Raw genomic sequence first — 18,885 nt, forward strand, 5'->3', positions numbered from 1 at the left:
TCCAGAGTTCCTACGGGCGAGGAGCCTGAAAAAGCAGGTGGTTGAGCGATTACGGTGGCGGTAGCTAGAAAAAACCGACAGCCACGTGAGGTCTTAAAGGAGGGAGGCGAGTGTTACAGATCGCCTCCGCGACATCGCAAGTTACGACCCTTGACCACGGCGTACACATAAATTCGCGTGGGGTTGGCTTGTCACGACACGGCAGTTGTAGCGGAGAATCCACTACAACTACCACTCCCAGGATGCACCCAGAAATTGTGTAAGGGGGATGTCCCAAATATCCGAGCTAGTGAGAACCATGCCATAAAATTCACAGAGCACTACCGATGAAAACACTTACTAGAAGGGTTTCAGCATATTTAATTTACAAACATAAAATATCCATGAATTTATTGACGGTGAAGTTGGAGGCTGGTGTGGCCCTGTTCTTGGCCTTCCCCACCCGACACCTCAGGTGTAACTCACACTTGATACCGCCAGGAGATGGCAGGTCCTCCTGTTAGAGGTCAACCAGCTCTTGTACCTCTGCCCACAACAAGGCAAAAAGGACGTTGAGATTTAGAAATATTGTCACAATTCCCTTTAGTTTTACATGACTATGATGGTGGGGGCTAGCTCCTAGGCAGTAAGCATCTGGTTGCAGCTATATTTATATTCACTACTACTACTCGACCATACAGGAGGAATGAGGACGTTTTGAGCCAGAACCACAACCCCCCTGAAACGTTTGAGCCTTATGCCATGACACCTGAAAGATTGAGTCAAGGTACAAGTAATATAAATAACAACATAATAATCTAACCTAATCTGAAGGATCATGGCTGGAAGGTTCTCAGGGGTATTAAGGGGATTAAAATTTACAATTGATAAATTTGTATACTTAAAACAATACCTACATACAGCCCATAGCCCAAACGTCCAAATACCATCCTGGCATGAGTTTATATATCAAATAGTAACCAGATAATGCATATCAGGATAAATATGAATTTACTCAACATTATGATACATTGTAAAATACTGAGCATCCTTGAATCCTTGTTCTCATCATAATTGCCTCATTGAAATAATTGAACACAAAAAACATACTCTGTAAAGCTGCCCACAGTGATTCGACCACCAACAACCCATAGTAGGATTTAGTAGTAAACATGGAGTGTAGACTGGGAGTTGAGTTCCTCCGTAAAAAACATAGATCTTTCAGTAACACAACTTATAACATGAACTGCAAACATATGCACTAATAATAATAGTACAGTAGTCTTTTTGTCACCCATTTAACCTCACTGTTTAGCACAGCTGCACTGTGGTTTGCTGATTTTATACTAAGACTGCTGCAATCTCAACTATTTTTGTTCACATTAGGTTTGTATTACAATAAATATGTCGTGTCCACTTTCTGATTGTTTTGATTGCTAAATTATCCCTTCATTTTGATGTAATTTTATCTATTTTATTCTGGTACTGCAAAGATGACTTTAATGGGGAATTTCCATCTCGTAGTCAAGAGATACAAAACTTAACTACAAAGCTCTCCGTTGTAGGGGTCTTTGACCAAAGCCAGGGTAACAATTCCCCAAAAACAAAACAAAAAACAATACGAACAAACATGTAGCTTATCCAGTTAATATAACTCGAAACAATAGAGGCAATACTTTCACAGGTTGATAGTATCCAAAACAGTTTAACCCATCAGCATATATCCACCCAAATTTCGACCGCCTTTGTCTCTTTGACTTCAAACCATTCAACATATCCACCAACCATAAATGCCACCTTGCAAAGAACACTTACTTAGAACATAGACTCATCCTCCTCTCCATTCTATTGTAACTTAGTATTTTCAGCACGGAAAACCCCATTTCCAAACTGATATACATTTTTGATCCTCCTGTAAATGGTAACACAGTGGAGTCAGAGCCACTGTATATTATCATTGTAGAATGCTGGCAAGTAAATCAGTGATCATAAACTTCTTAAAAATAAAACTACACAGCATCATCAGCGAGTGAGTACCCAGAGGCACTGACTTTCTTCATTCAGGTATGTCAGGTCACCTTTTAAAGACTATAAATTATGCACACTGCAAGGTATATGACTAATTACAATTGTGTCATTTCCAATTTTGGACATGGCTCAGTTATCAAAACCATTTGAAGGAGCTTCTCATCAAAGAATTTGCGAAGGCATTCATAGGATCCCCAAACGCAACCAGAAGAATGTTAGTGAGGTGGTCTATAGGTTGCTGCAGGAGGCACATACATCGAGGCTGTTATGTCCTCCTTGGAGGTCAACGATGAGCAGTTGATGAAGAATGTTGCAGCAGAACTTCAACAGCAAGTCCTCAGCACAAAAACTGTCTCCTGGTACCCATTCATCCACCTTGTTGGTTGAGGACTTGGTGTGAAATGAGATTCCAGATACACATGGATGTCTACTCGCTGGCAATCTCAGGTGCTACACCTGAAAAAGTATAATTTAATTTAGAATGTACCCTAGATAATTAAATTACAAATTCTTTCTCTTGGTAGAGTTGTTTTCATGAAATAAGTAACCTTTATGTTCCTTTTACCTTTCTTCTTGTGATTTTTTAAAAATCCAAGCTGGAATTAATGGGAAAAGAAACCTCATTCGTGCTACAGCACATTTGGTTCCTAAGTTATACTGTACCATGTTTTATTTCAAACATGACTGACAGTGGTCATCTTGGATTTGAAGGTCAAGATGACTCCAAAACTAGAAAATGACCATCCCATCTCAAATTTGGTGAAAAATATCCCCTCATTCATGATGCTAGTGAATTTATCTAAAAGTTTGAAAATTGGACCATTTTAGAGACTTCAGCATGGTTAGCCCCCATATTTCAGAGATACATACATAGAAGCTAAAACTTTTCTAAATAGTCCATGGTACATAAATGAAAATAAAAAAATAAAGTAGGAACACAATGGTCACAGATTCTATGAAAATGACTCTACTATGAGTAGGAAGTGAGGAGAAGGGCAAGAACAAGTAAAAACATCCCCAATTTCCTTGCTTGTAAAATAATAATAAATTTTGAGGAACAAGGAACGAGAAAATTCAGTTTATTCAAAAAGTTTATTTTATTAAATAATTCTAGCTATTATACATAAAATTATATAATTTATACGGATTTCATATTACCCATATATACATAGGCACAACAGACTGTACAGTTGACTAAGCATACCAGGTTGAAAGGTTTGAAAATGTGATGGAGTTCTAACAGCATGTGGCCACACAGTGTCGGAGGGCACTACGGACCCATGGGGCTGTGGACACTGGAGGGGTAGGGGCAAATAACATAAAATGTGGCATTAAATACTTTCTGATGAAAATCCTACAAATGCTGCTAGACTCCAAATGTTCACAAATTTTCCACTGGCACAAAAGGGGTGTGCTGTATCCCTGACGTAGCCGTCCAGAGCAATATTGTAGGAGTACACAGTGGGAAGTCTAGTCATCCCACAAAAAATTGTGGCTTTCTCACCCACAGGGAATAGGAGCCACAAGTGATACACCTATCTTGGTCTATCCAAGATGGTCATTAAAAAGACTCAGTCCAAGAACTGTCAAAGTTAAAAATTGAACATGAACACAAATCAACGACAAATCATCAACAGCTAATTGCAATTGTAAATATCCTATGATATTGGTATGATTTTATCTCCTGGTACATAAATCAATGGCCATTTTACCACAATTTAAAAATAAGAAGACTTCATTTTCAACGCTTATCTGATTTAATAATTACAAAGCACTTAAACACATTTATCGCAGTATATATAAACAATGCAGTATTACAAAATAAAGACACAATCTGAATCAATAAGTAACACAACCTGAAAGTCTATACAAGTATGAAACTACATATCTTTGTTGCTGCAGTTTTTCTTTGCTTTGCGTTCATGTTTTATCACCAAAGAATGACAAGATTTCATGTAGTATGAAACCTTTCACTGTGCAATGAAGGTCATTAATACATAGAACAGTAATTACATTTTCTATGATTTGAGAATTCAAGTGCCAAATGATGAAATACACAAAACACACAGAAGGCTTTAGTTTGTAATCATTATATTTATGAAGTACAGTATCAGTAGGACCATGGCTTTTCCTGCATCAGACCATTCAGACTGAGGTTTAATGAGTCTCACAGTATAAATCCAACCAGTTTGTTTGTAAAACATGTACAGTATAGAATTAAATGGAATTTAAAGTTTGAAAAATAACATCAGTCCAATTTTTTAGATGTGTGAGTACTTACAAGGGGCCATATTTTAAAGTAAGACATTGGTTGGATTAATAAAGATCAAGAGAGCCTCAGTAAAGTTTGTTTTCTCATATACAATATGTAAAAATAAACTTTAATGAAGCATGTGATAAAGAACTCAATATGCTTAATTAGATCACATGTAGTGTATATATTGATAGTGGAATAGTACTATACTGTAGTTGTTCAATTCCAGCCGACACCGAGAAACGTGAAGTACTTACTTGATGACACTGAAAAAAATATATAAGTTTTTACATCAAGGAAAATTCAAGTAACTCAGGTATCTAAATACACACTGACAAATATATTCACCATAGCTAGTGATGTAATTGTTGCACTATCTAATATTGTGTGCCATGACTGCACACATCCTCCATTACCATAAGCACTTTGGGATTGTTCAACCATACAGAAAAGGCCTGTTCAGAGATAATCAGTTTTATTAGCCATGATTATGAGGAGTTGAGAAACTGTGGCACTTTTCCACTTTTTAAAAATATTATGATGAATTACAGAGATGTCTTCTTCTGTAGGAAAATATTCTACACAGAACTAAGAATATTGGTTTCTCATCTTTTGCCGAGTATAATAAAGATATCCTGCCACTGCTGGATGCAGTTCCAGCCAGTAAGGTGCACACTTGTTTTTGTTTGTGTATGTTGGATAACAGTAGAGAAGACTTCACAAAATGAGATACCATTTTTGTGCTTGATGACTATGGAACATTATGAAAAATTGGGTTTGTGTTCATCTGAAGTCTCAACTCCAAAATTATATTTATTATAAGACTGGCATAAGAAAAAATAAGAATTTATAAACCAGCAGAAAGCCTTCAGGAATCCTACTGGCCAGTCCTGAATCAATCACTGATACTGTATTGTGCTTTACTGTACCTGTATATACTGTATCTAAATACTGGGGCTTTGTCACAAAAGATATGAGTAATCTAGCTTGAGCGAGAGAAAGACGAATAAATAGCAACAAATTTATAATTTCTTCCATGATAAAAATAAGGTACTGTATCTCCTTACATATTTTTTTAGGATTATTCACATACAAGGAAGTACATTACAAAGAGTATCAATCTAGTCTATACAGATGTTCCACATTTGTGAATGTTACAGTTTACACCTAGACCTGAGGCATCAGCTAATGTTAGTAACACAAAATATATATGTATATATAAAAATAATTGTATAATTAATAAGAGATACTGTTTAAATACTCATTTATCTTATTATACACAGGACAATAATTACTTGCTCATCAGTTTACATATAAATACTCGTTATAATAGTATGCACACATATATGTAAGATACAATACCACAATTAATACTTGTGGAAAAATTAACATCTGCATTATATACGTACAGTATAACTACATTCGGGTTGTAATGAAAAAAAATATTTGTTGTAAAAAAAATTATAAACATTAAAATAATTTGCAGTCGTCTGAATGGTGTTCACCTACAACCCAGTCCTCAGGTCTGGTGAGGGGAACATCTGCAAAACTAAATGTTCCTCCTTCACTCCCCTCCTCCACCGTAAGATGACTTCTCCTCCCTTTCTTCTACAGGTTAGTGAGGCTCAGAACATCATCACTTGGTAAAGCCGGAACTACGCAACACATACACTATGGGCACAATTCTGAAGCCACGGCTTGAGCAGCTGACGCTTTAAAGGTAGAGCCTTTTTTTTTTTTTTTTAACTATTTTGAATAATACATGGCTAATCTTGGGAGGAATGATGGCCCTTGAGTGGTTTACATGTCTCAAGCCCTGATTCAAGAGTTTGGCCAATGACCTGACATGAAGCAGCTGATGGAGTACAACATGATGCCTACTATGTTCTCAATACTCTGTTGTTATCACATGGGAAAATACTACAAGTCTACCTATTTCAAAAGTTTATTAAAAACCATACATAAAGTTTGTCCAACATCTATGACAGTGTCAAAAAATAAGCCATCTAAAAGATTAAAACCTGAAATGTTACACTGCAAAAAAATAAACACTACTCATGAGCCCTGCATGAAATTGGCATAAATAGAAGTTACAAATAGACCCAATGAAGAAGAAAAGTTAATTTTTGGCTATTGAAATGGCAAATTAAAGTTCCTAAAATCTCATACACTTTTGTTATGACTTATCATGTCACAATAGACATGACACCTGACAAGATCCACTGCCCCTCTGCTACTGTATAAACATTCAGACTTTGTACTATACAGTAGCTCATGTGTCACGATGGTGACCAAAACCCCCACCACAAATACGAAGCAATAAATTATCTTTGGCTTCTGTGATAGCTTGATTATTTTGGGAATGAAGAGCAGAGAACCCCGTCAGGTACCTGTTTGATGAAAGAGCTTGTAATGCCTTACACTCTCAAAATCATGATGTAAGCACCAGTGATGTGCCCATTATCAATACCTCTATCTGATATGTACCACACAAAAGCCTCAGTCCTCACAAAACAATAACCTCCCAAACTTGTGCTCATGTATTTGTGATAAACATAATTCACTTTCTTAGGGTCCATATTTAAAGGAACAATTTGGCACTGTTCACTGTTGTGACCTCCTACCTCTCCACCACGCTACAAGAAAATATTGATCACACTAGGCAAGGTTGGGTCAGCTGAGGCTGGGCGAACGGCACAGTCTTGGGGAGCTCAGACAAACCCACGCGAACATCCCTGAACCTGCAGGGCGCGCACTGGACACGTGGCAAAACGCACACTTGGCTCACAAGGGAGTTGCATTAACAAAAACACCCAAGTGTCTGCACAACATACTTTTCACTAAATCGCGGTTCTGGCTCTGGTGCGTGCCAGACGGTCAGAGTGTCCACCTGGCTATTAAAGAAATCTCAGAACATGAGGTACGAAGGTAAAAGTTGAAGACGAGGCCACTAGCACGGAGGGGGACGAGGGTAAACAAGGTTCCCACCTCCTGTAGGGTTGGTCACTTGAGGTGTAGCCACCTCATCACTTTACGCTTTAGTTTGGTGCAGTAGGAGGCTACCAATGGTCACATTGTAGGGTCCTCACCCTGAGCATCATCTGGCGGTGCTCGTTTTCCACTTCCTTCATCATCAAGTGTAAATTGGATCTGGATTCTGTCTGCAGCAGCACAAAGTTCTTCTTCAGGCACATCTTGTGAGTTGTCGCCCTGATACTCTTCTTCCTTCAGGTCATTTGATGATGAAGATGGAGAGATGGGGATCATACGCTGATACCAATCCCGGTTGTGCTCTAATGTGTCAAGAATGTCTTGTGCATCAGGGTGGACCAGGTCTGCCCAGGTTTCCCACAGTGGATGGACAATGTAATCAATGAACCCAACCTGCAAAAGTAATAGGAATAAGAAAAAAGTATACACAAAAAAGGGACCTTTCATTTAAAACTGGAAAATAAAATTCAATCTTAGAATTTTCCTAAATCACAAAAGCCAACACTCTTTATGTAGTTCCCACAATCTAAGGGTATTTTCCAATAGACAAAGGATTAGTTTAACCTGGGGAACTGATATGGCTGGTAGTAAATAATGCAGGGCATGCCACAACAAATAAAGCTGTACCAATTCTGCCTATCCATAGGATTGAATCCTGTCTCCTGGGCTGAGAGTCGAGAGCACTAACAGCTGCAGTGCAGTACCTTTTCCCTCTCTCTTATAATGTTTTCCAGCACAATAACATAGAATACTGTAAAGATACAACTGAATAGGTCACAAGCATAAACAAATGGAATTTGGATGGCTCATCTAGAGAATTGTTCTTTTAAGATACAAATATTTTGCAAGTTCAAGAGGATTCTGATACCCACTGCAAAGTATTTGGATGTTTAAGCATAGATGCAAATAAGAAAATTTTTGTACTCGCATCACCTAACCACAAACACACACAACTGGTAATGGAGGCTATTCATTTCAAAACATTGCTACACACATGCTTTTATAAAAACTATTGTAGCAATCACTAATTAATCACATAAATATATGTGATTAAAATTTTACCACTTTAATACTTGTACAGTACAGTACTGTAATTCTAATAACTGTGAATATGAATAAAGTACATGTACAGTGTAGTAACTCACTGAGCCTATCATCTTTCCCATTTCCATGAATTAAGTATAGAAAGGTTCACCCCAAGCACCTTGTAACATACCACCCATTCCCCAGCTGTCGATGCAGAAAAATAAGGAATAATATTATAAAGAATGGCTTCTTTGCTTCATATACTGTACAACCCTTTTCATTTGCCTACTGTAAAAAGGAAATGTAGAGAATTTATCATAATTTCAGTTCACACTCAAATGGTACAGCCTTATTAGGAGACATGTATACTACATTTATATTTATAGAATTACTACATATGGTACATAGTACAGTACTGTACAGGTATTGCAGAAACAGGTGGGGATTCTTGGAAAAATAAAAACAAATCTGAATTTAATCACAAACACACACAACTCTTAAGTATTGTCTACAAGTATTGGCCTCAAAGTTATCAGGTTAGGATGGTTACCCGGTAGTGTTATATTTCATGAAGATTTTAATGCTTGAGGTTCCCATTTGTAAACAATACTTGGTGCTGTGCATATCATATGAAAATTTAACAAACTGTAATTCTTTGTTCATATTCATTTTTGTCTGACTTCCCTCAGCATTTTATGCAATACTAAACAGTATTTTGTAATTCTGTAAGTTCACACAAGTTTCCAGAACCAGTACCAGAATTTTTTACTGAACTACCCTGTATACTGTATATCAATGTTTAAAATTCCTTTATTACAGGACTTTCCTGAACCACCTCAAAATACTTAGAGACCTTACAGCAGTCTCAAATACTGGACATAGGCGCTGATGCTTACGTCCAGAATTATCAATTGAATAATTAAAAACTGAAAAATAAATTACCAGTAAAAACTAATCAACTACACTCCACAGTTAAAAAGAACAGTAATGATGTTCAACAGAACTACCATTTCTATGCAAAAAATATACTGTACAGTACTGTAACTTAGTAACACAGCCAGCTTCTGTATTAATAAAAGTCTCTGCTGTATTTTTTATTTAATTATCTGGCTTCAACTTACTTGTGACTTCTCAATGGTGGCTGAGTGCCTGTCACACATGGGTGAGATGTCCATGCCCTGATCTCTCTCTCGGTCACCCTGCTGGAAGAACTCCTCCATGATGGATGATACCCAGTTTTTGTACAGCTCTAAGGGTTTGGTGGGGTTGCTCAGGTCCGCACAATGCACCATATTTTGTAGCACCTGTAAAAGATGTACAATACATGATAAATATATATATTACAAGTATTATCACAACATTTAGCATATTAAAAGTAAAAAGTGAAAGAAGATCCTCAAATACAGGTACTGAAAAGCTAATTAACATTACATTACTGTACAGAAGGTCAGAAGGTAGCTAAGAGCTGAGTTTTTGTATTTTATGTCACCTTTCATCCTGAGCACAGGATGCATGTATGACATCAGACAGCTCAAGATTTGAATGACTCCAGAGGAGGGACTTGTCTATTACTGTTTCTACAACCCCTCCCACTGGTGTAATGACACCTGATACAGTACAAGCATTCCCTGCATTATGGAAACCCGGGTTACAGAAATTTGCACTAATGAAAAAAAAAATATTACTGTATATATATATATATATGCTTTGAAAACCTTTGATCTAGATGTATGATAGTTATTTTGTGGGTCCCTTTTTTCTGACCTGACCTGGCTAGTCACGTCACCACCCTTCTCTTAAGCTCCTCTACGTGTGTGTTGGTGTGGGGATTAGTGGATGTCATCATTATGACCTGACCTCATGTTTTTAGGTCACCCTGTATATTTAAGCCTCTCTCTGTCCATGTAATCCAGTTGCCTCTGAAGATGTCTTGAATAAAGACGAAAGCTAAGGTACTCGTTGTTTCCATTTTATCATATATATATATATATATATATATATATATATATATATATATATATATATATATATATATATATATATATATATATATATATATATATATATATATATATATACACAGAAAACGCATTGTGAGTTTCTATTCTACCTCAATCCTGAGTGTGAGATATCTTACATGTACGTACGTATGTGAGCCCATACAAAGAGACAATAGACAACCAAAGAGAACTGACAACTGGCCACTTACTGTACACTACAGCACCACCTAGCCTCAGCACCTCATGCAGCGCTTAACATCATTTCTGGTGCGTTAAATTCAAGTATTGTGTGCATTTATTGTCATGTTACATCATGAATGAATCATAGTACGTGTTTAAAACTGTTTATTTTAATTCATATATGTACTTGCATTACGTTTTTTGGCTAAAGAAAAATTTCCCTGGGAACGCATCTCAAATCGGTTCAGCATTACGGAATTTCATGTTACATAAATTTTTTCAGGAACGAAACCTTTCTCTAACCCAGGGTATGCCTATACTGCACTAATACTTCAACTCAAATTCTAAGTACTGTAATTTATATATCTAAAACTTTACTACACTGCCATAATTTTGTCCACACTACTTTAACAACTTTATGTCTCCCACAGTTCCCCTCTTACACTGTCTACACTGCAGCTGATGTACAACTTTGCTACCCTGATACCTCGACGGCAATATGGTACAGGTGCTACCATGTTACTACTTATCTCATAACTCTTTCTCCTAAGCTTTGCTATTCCTACGACTTGACTTCTACTGTATATGCTTCATACAGTACAGGTATAGCAATGGGAAATATTCCAGACTGTTTATGAGACTTGCTTCAATAGGCAAGAAAAGTGGTTGATATTCATGATCATCCAAGTTATACTTGTATAGTACAGTACTGTACTTGTATTTATAACGTACAGGGTACTGTTTTTCCATACCAATTTTCACGAATATCTGAATAAAAAATCAAGATGTTATTGTACCCACAGATTGTGTACAATTAGACTGACAAACAATACCAGTAAACATTTTTCCATTAGAGAAATAATGTATTTCATAGCAAAACAATTTAAAATAAATCAAGAAACCTTAATTCATATAACTTATGATCCTTTAACTAACATGTTACAAGACCTTCATCAGGGGTGACCGTTTTCTGTGAACTTGTGGTGTTCTGTGATGCTTCATTCATATACAGTAGACAAAATTAGAAAGAAAAAGGGGGGGGGGTCACACACACAGGTCACTGTCCTTTTTCAATCGGCATGGCCTTTCTCATAAGAAAAGGATTCTAGGGCCAGTGCATACCCAGTACTTGCCAACAGTTCAACAGACATAATTCGATTACCCAAGCAGCTAACGGGTCAACCAGTGGCGAAGAGGATAAAGTAAAGTAAATTACATGGCACATAGGATGAGAAAATGATTACACTATTGTATTACAATCTAGCATAATAAAACTGTAATTTGCTTTTTGTATTAGTTGTGAAAATTACAGAAATGCAGTACTCTAGTTACGACCAGTTATTTATAAAATAAGCTATATTTTACCTGTATCCTGTCGGTGTAGTTATCAAGAAGGAGAACACCCGAACCAGCTACTTTTTTGGTCTCCACCATAGTTTTGAGATCTGCGAGGAGACTCATGTGCTTACTCATATCTGTGGCCAACACCATGTCAATCACCATCTTCCGAAGTGTTTGCCTTTGCTTTTTAAGCAGATTAGCGAAGATATCACAATCATCATTCTGCAGAAGCTTGAAAGCCACAGCCAAGTGGTGGTTCTCAAGCACAGACTCGTCGTTATACATGAGGGCAAGCTCCGAGGAGGAGTTGATCAGGTACTGGTTAGTGAGGCCAGGGTGGTCCACGTCATGGATAGCAGCAGCGAATATGGCAGCTAAAATCTCCAAGCTGGTAAACACCGACTGTTGAAATAATAAATGAACTTAAGTATCCAAACTTGTTACATTGTACATTACATGGTAATATAAATACTGTGCAGTACTGCATTGTATATTAAATGACATACGTTTAAGAGATCTAGTCATACTTTACAGAACAGAACAAAACGGTATTATATTATGAGCCAACTTAAATCCCTATTCGTCATTTACAAGGTGTAAAATGGTTTAAAGAACAGATAAAATCTGAGTTAAAGTCAGTACTTTATGTGTGACTCCATTTGTAACTTATAACCATGAATAATCGAATGACTGACCTCGAGAGCTGGGGAGTTTAGGAGGACGTGTGTGGACTGTGTGACATCAGCAGCATGAAGCGAGTTGTGGTAGGGAACATCTTTAAGGTAATGTTCTTCCAGTGTCATCATGAATGTTACGAAAGTCTTGGGCGGAATTTTGAACGTCTTCAACAAATCACGTTCCTGTTGAGAAAAGAGAATATTTCACAAGTGAAGAAAATGTACAGGGGGGGTATATTGTTTTTGTATTAACCTATGAGAGAAAAAAGATAACCTTGTATTTTCGTAAGTGTCTAATATGATATAGTCAGTGGGTATTGCAATGGCGAGGTTGTTCAAGGATTTGAAGAGACAATACATCCTTAAGTAGATAACGTTGCGAGATCTTAAAGCAATACAAATTGGAGGGTTGGACAAAAAACTTACCATGAAAATTGTGTACGTTACAGTAGTCAAAGGTTTTCTATTAGAGAGTTCAGATATCCTGTAGATATCTATGCCCCATTTATCTACATCTTCTAAAATCTGAAATAGGAAAAATGTACATTAGAATTACCAAGTTATTGGAATATGAGGCCGTCGTCAACAGGTCCAGCCAATTGGCTCACCGAGGGTTTAGGGTTTTAGGCAGATTTTTTTTCTCGGTTGTGTCTGGATAGGCAAGTGCTTATGGTTCACTGTTGAATCCAATTTTGTAGTTTACGTAGCTGAAATGACACATGTTTCTTCAGTGTAAACTTATAGCTAAGAATGCACCAAACTAACAAGCTTTTCATTTAAATTAGTACACCTGCTGAAGAAGAGGGACATACTGCATACACACTGTATACACGTAGCTTCCGACAAAATGCAATAATCTTGTACTGTATACTGTACTTGTGGATGAGAGACATGTGGTAGTGTGGGGGTGACAGTGCACAGAGTGAACAGTAAGTGTACAGTATCCCCATCCACAGTGCCGTCTAGTGGAGTGCACTACTATGACATGCTCACCATCACATCATTCTCAGTTGTGCTTCACACCGCTACACTGTTTCTTCATTATTTTACAAGTGTAAAAAATTAATAATAATATACTACTATATAGGGATAGACAAGGTATTACAGGGACTAATCAGAATAGCCTGATCATCACAAGCAATACAGTACTGGGTTTTAGATTTAAGGAAAAGACTAGAAGTGATTGTAGAGCCCTTGGGTTGGTGCAACAAGTGCCTTGGTCTACAACGTGATGTGAGAGATAAAATCAAAATTTACCTCTTCACATATTTCCTCCAGCTGCCCAAAACATAACCAATTATTTAGTCAGGTTTAAATTTTTGAAGTTGGATACATAAATACATAATTTAGTATAAGCTATGAAAGAACAGTTACGAGTTCCAAAATACTGTATAAAACAAAACAAATATAAATTATATCACAATGTACATGATTATTTCGTCAATCCTTTCAATTGTAACTGAAATAACTTTTATCTATCATTGGACACTTAAACACACAATTGTATACAGTACAGTACAGTACACACATATATATATATATATATATATATATATATATATATATATATATATATATATATATATATATATATATATATATATATATATATATATATGTGATAACACAGGTGCTTTCGTGTAATTCACATCTTCAGGGGTGAGTACAGTCTGTACTCGCCCCTGAAGATGTGAATTACACGAAAGCGCTTGGGAACTTCGTGTTTTCTTTTTCCTTGTGGTTATCAGCATATACCTGGATCACGCGCACCTACAGTACAGTGATTTACTTGCATGCATATATATATATATATATATATATATATATATATATATATATATATATATATATATATATATATATATATATATATATTATAGTTAGTCGTGGACAAAAAGAATTCGGCAGGCAGGGAGGTAAGTGGTGTATGGGAGGGTAGGGGACGTATTGTAGGTAGACTTGGCACCATAGCATCAGGTGGAAGGGTAAAATTCTCCTTAAACATTTGTTATATGAAAAGAAAATCACTGACTTTTAAACGCCACCTATATGTGACATACTATACCGCCTCCCCCCCGCTTAATAAACTTTTTTTGTCCACAAATGTACACATCCAAACCATCATACATGCACACACGCTAAGCCACAGACACCACCCACTAAATATACAGTATTTACCTTGCCCAGCTCCTCTTCGTGGTGGGTATCAACACCGTACTTAGGGAGTTTCTCGCCTGTAAAGGAGTTAGCATGCACGAAAGGCTTCTTGACTCCCTGGATATGGGACATGGAGACCTCCTTATGGCCTGTGGTGGTGATGGTGGCTGTTGTGGTGGGTATTGCCGACATCATCGCCTGCGATGCCTGGCTACCCATATAGGCACCGCCAGACGTCGTACGGTCCTTCTTTTTGGGCCGTTCTCCATCGTCCACTCGCAGACTTGGGATGTCCAAGTCCTGTTGTTGGTCTGGTAGGAAAGAAGAGGGAAGACGAGTGTAATTACAGTGATTGGATAAGAAATAATTTCTTGATTCAGTTAATTGCAAACAGTAACACTAACAATCGTTTAAATTAAGGTCAACATGATCCAACAAACCAATACATTCTTACATACTCTGCTGGCCAATAAATTATTACTATAGCATTGATATTATTTTAAATACTGAACTGCAACATACAGTAAAACCTTCCACCCGTTGTTGTTGTCCATTAATGGGGAACCATCAATGGTAAAGTCTATGAATGACAAGTCTTTCCCATTACCAAATTCTGAAGATTGTGTGGCATGTATAGGAATGTTTCAATCTGTTACTGTTGCACTTCTGAGATGCCTTTTATTGATTCAGACATAATGAGGTCATCACATCATATACAAGATTCAGGCAAAGAGATACCTGAACCATACTTTATAATCCAGTATTAGTATCAGTTCCTAATTCTCCTCATGACACCAACACTTCCCTCATGACACCAACACTCCCCTCATGACACCAACTCCCTCATGACACCAACTCCCCCACGACACCAACACTCCCCTCATGACACCAACACTTCCTTCATGACACCAACACTCCCCTCATGACACCAACACTCCCCTCATGACACCAACACTTCCTTCATGACACCAACAATCCCCTCATGACACCAACACATATCCTCATTCTTTTTTCCAATGCCCCTAGAACCCCTCATCAAATATAATTATAATGCCCCACTTCATTCATTAACATACTACGTTTATTTATCACACTGGGAATCCCTCGTTCTTCATACAACTCTTTAATAACCTCAATATCAGTTCTGGTTTGTGTTTAAGTATCATATATGTTTGGTAATGTAAATAAAAACAAAAAAGGTGGACTTCATCCCAAACACACGCTTCTCTCCCGCTCGTCCGCCTTATCCACTGTAAACATATGGTGACGTCTAGCAACCTTTCTCTTTCTCTCTCTCTCTCTCTCTCTCTCTCTCTCTCTCTCTCTCTCTCTCTCTCTCTCTCTCTCTCTCTCTCTCTCTAATGGCACAACCGTTAACAAATTCATTATTACCTTTTGTTGGGGTAAGAGCCTGATAAGGTAGGTTAGGTTAGGATCACAAGATATAGGTATTCAAACTGACTATACTAGTCTCCTCTCCTAGCGTTTCAAGTTCTATAAAGCAATAATTATATAGTTATCTTTCCCACTACCATATGCTGTTAGTGATTATCCAAAGATATACGATAATTGCTGTGCTTTGAATAAATACAATGCAGTATTTCTTCCATTCCACTGATTCACTTGGGATAATTTTAACTCAAAATTAAGCTTCCCAGAGCAACATAATGACTTTCATATCCTGTCATTAACTCTAATGGAAAATGACGACAAAAGAGAGGGAAAGAAAATCTTCCTTTTATTACAAGGCAATACCATACAGTTGACAGTTATGATGCATCGAGTTGCCATTAGTGAAGGTTGTGACGTCATATAATGTGAGCCTTCTGACTGGATGGACCGAAGCGACGTCATACAAAATGGACCTGTGATTGGTGGGGCTGAGGACGTCATCCGCTGAGTTGGCTCCTGGTTGGTTGCGAGCGAAGGTGTGTGGCGGGTCAAGTCGATATCACAGACAGTCAGTTATTCCTCGTAACACATCCGCAAACTCTAAAACACTTGATGTAAACAATATCCAATCACTTCTAGAAGTAAACATAGCCTGGCACAACCTTTACAAACGCAAACAGCAGAAGGTTTATCGCAGGTCATAAACATTGATTTAACTCTTGGAACCAACACAGTAGCGATGACGTCACACTTCAAATAAATCACGAGTACGGGAGACAAAAAAAATATACTACGTAACTTTGTACACTACGATATAAATAACTTGGTGGGGCTTGTTACGGAAGAGTTCAAATGTGGCATTGTAGCTCAGTATTTAAATGAAACTAAGTGGGTAACTGAAGATAGCTTGTCATATTTTACCTATATACACAAAGTTGACAACATAATTACACCTAACATACAGAGATAATTACTAAAGTGGAATAATATCACGAATGTTATGGGTTTCAGGAGCTGCCATGATACTGTTTTGGGAACGTGCAAGCAAACAAGACCGTTATAGTGTGTGTGTGTGTGTGTGTGTGTGTGTGTGTGTGTGTGTGTATTGTATATGTCTGGGCATAAAAATGATTCTCATACTTTGAACCTGACCTAAAATATGTATAACATTTCTGGTACACACACACACACACACACACACACACACACACACACACACACACACACACACACACACACACACAAATATGCAGCACAGTGCAAATGTGACCACCTCAATTAGATTGTACGCATCACTGAAGTTTTACTATTACTCAGCACTGACCAAGTTTAAGCTGGTGGTACATTTATGGATACTAATGTGTTTGAGATCTATATTGTTACCTGGCGTACAGCTGATTACTGGCGCCAGATAACAGATGGGGTGGAGGTGGATGGGTGGAGGGAGGCAGTGCAGGGTGGAGGTAGTGCAGGGTGGAGGGAGGTAGTGCAGGGTGGAGGCCTGTAGGGTGGAGGGAGGTGGTGGGTGGAGGTGGAGTGCAGGGTGGGAGTGCAGGGTGGAGGCAGCAGGGTGGAGGGCAGCATAGCAGGGGTGGAGGAGGTAAGGCCTATGAGACGGAAGGAGGCAGTAGAGGAGGAGCGGTGTAGAGGTGGAAAGGAGTAATATAAAGGTGGAGGGAGGCAGTACAGGGTGGAGGTAGCAGTACAGGGTGGAAGGAAGCAGTTCAAGTTATGGAGTGGGCAAGGGAGGGTGGTGCAGGGTGCAGGTACAGAAGTTAGCGTGGTCGGCGCCAGGCAGGTGGCTGGCACTGGGCCCAGGAGCAGTCGTGGCCGCCCTAAGGGTCAGTGAGGACGAGCCACCGGAGAACATCAATCATTCGTCGGGAAGTTCTCCACAGCCTCCACCCACCCACACACACACACACACACACACGACTATGATTCACAAGCCATGGGTAGGTCATGAGGAGGGTAGGTCATGTGGAGGCAGTCATGTGTGGGAGGTAGGTCATCTCAGGAGGTAGGTCATGTGGGGTAGGTCATGAGGAGGGTAGGTCATGTGGGAGGTAGGTCATGAGAAATGGAAGAGTCATATGGGGGTAGGTCATATGGGGGTAGGTCTCATATGGGGAGTGGGGTTGCTGAGAGAGTAGGTCTCAGCAAGGCAGGTTAAGTCAGGTGGGGTGAGGGAGGAGACGTGTGTTTGCTTGACGACCCCGGGCACAGCCACTCAAGGGATCCTGTAACTTAAGATCTCTACCAGTCTCCTTCACTTCCCTCCTCCCATCACTTTGCCCCTCCTCTCCCTCATTCCCCTTCCCCATCACTTCCTCTCCTCTCATCACTTCCCTTCCCCTCTTCACTTCCCTCTTCTCCTCATTTTTCCTTCCTCCTCTCATCACTTCCCCTCCTCCCATCACTTCCTTCCCCTCCTCTCATCTTCCCCTCCTCTCCTCATTTCCCCTCCCATCCACTTCCCGCTCCTCTTATCCACTTCCTCCCTTTCTCTTCACTTCCCTTCCCCTCTTCATCCCTCTTCTCCTCATTTTCCTTCCCCTCCTCTCGCTCCACTTCCCCTCCTCCCATCCTTCCCTTCCTCTCTTCACTTCCTTCCCCTCCTCTCCCTCATTTCCCCTTCCCATCACTTCCCCCTCCTCTCATCCTTCCCCTCTCTCTTCCTTCCCCTCTCTCATCACTTCCCTTCCTCTCTACACTTCCCTTCCTTCTCTCCCCTCATTTCCCTCCCCATCACCCCCTCCTCTCATCACTTTCCCTCCTTTCTTCACTTCCCTCTCATCACTTCCCTCCTCTCTTCACTTCCCTTCCCTCTTCACTTCCCCTCTTCTCCCTTATTTTCCCT

General features: G+C 38.8%; 1 protein-coding gene across 7 annotated transcripts in view; it reads right to left on the reverse strand.

The window, feature by feature from the left end:
- Nucleotides 1–3,080: 3,080 nt before the first annotated feature.
- The window catches only part of LOC121874400 (cAMP-specific 3',5'-cyclic phosphodiesterase 4C-like), a 183,940-nt gene continuing 168,135 nt past the window's right edge, over nt 3,081–18,885 (reverse strand). For 6 of the 7 annotated variants that reach the window (XM_042378535.1, XM_042378531.1, XM_042378532.1 and 3 more), the window contains 7 exons: nt 14,655–14,944; nt 13,734–13,754; nt 12,903–13,001; nt 12,495–12,659; nt 11,824–12,201; nt 9,400–9,582; nt 3,081–7,645 (listed from right to left, as the gene is read on the reverse strand). In XM_042378535.1, coding sequence (XP_042234469.1) covers nt 7,331–7,645; nt 9,400–9,582; nt 11,824–12,201; nt 12,495–12,659; nt 12,903–13,001; nt 13,734–13,754; nt 14,655–14,944 — 1,451 coding nt within the window. In that variant the 3' untranslated portion in view covers nt 3,081–7,330. The remainder of the gene's footprint in view (nt 7,646–9,399; nt 9,583–11,823; nt 12,202–12,494; nt 12,660–12,902; nt 13,002–13,733; nt 13,755–14,654; nt 14,945–18,885) is intronic. The other variant, XM_042378530.1, reaches the window with a different exon arrangement.

Source organism: Homarus americanus, unplaced genomic scaffold (assembly GCF_018991925.1).
Source record: "Homarus americanus isolate GMGI-L3 unplaced genomic scaffold, GMGI_Hamer_2.0 scaffold14064, whole genome shotgun sequence".
In the NCBI taxonomy this organism is placed as follows: domain Eukaryota; kingdom Metazoa; phylum Arthropoda; class Malacostraca; order Decapoda; family Nephropidae; genus Homarus; species Homarus americanus.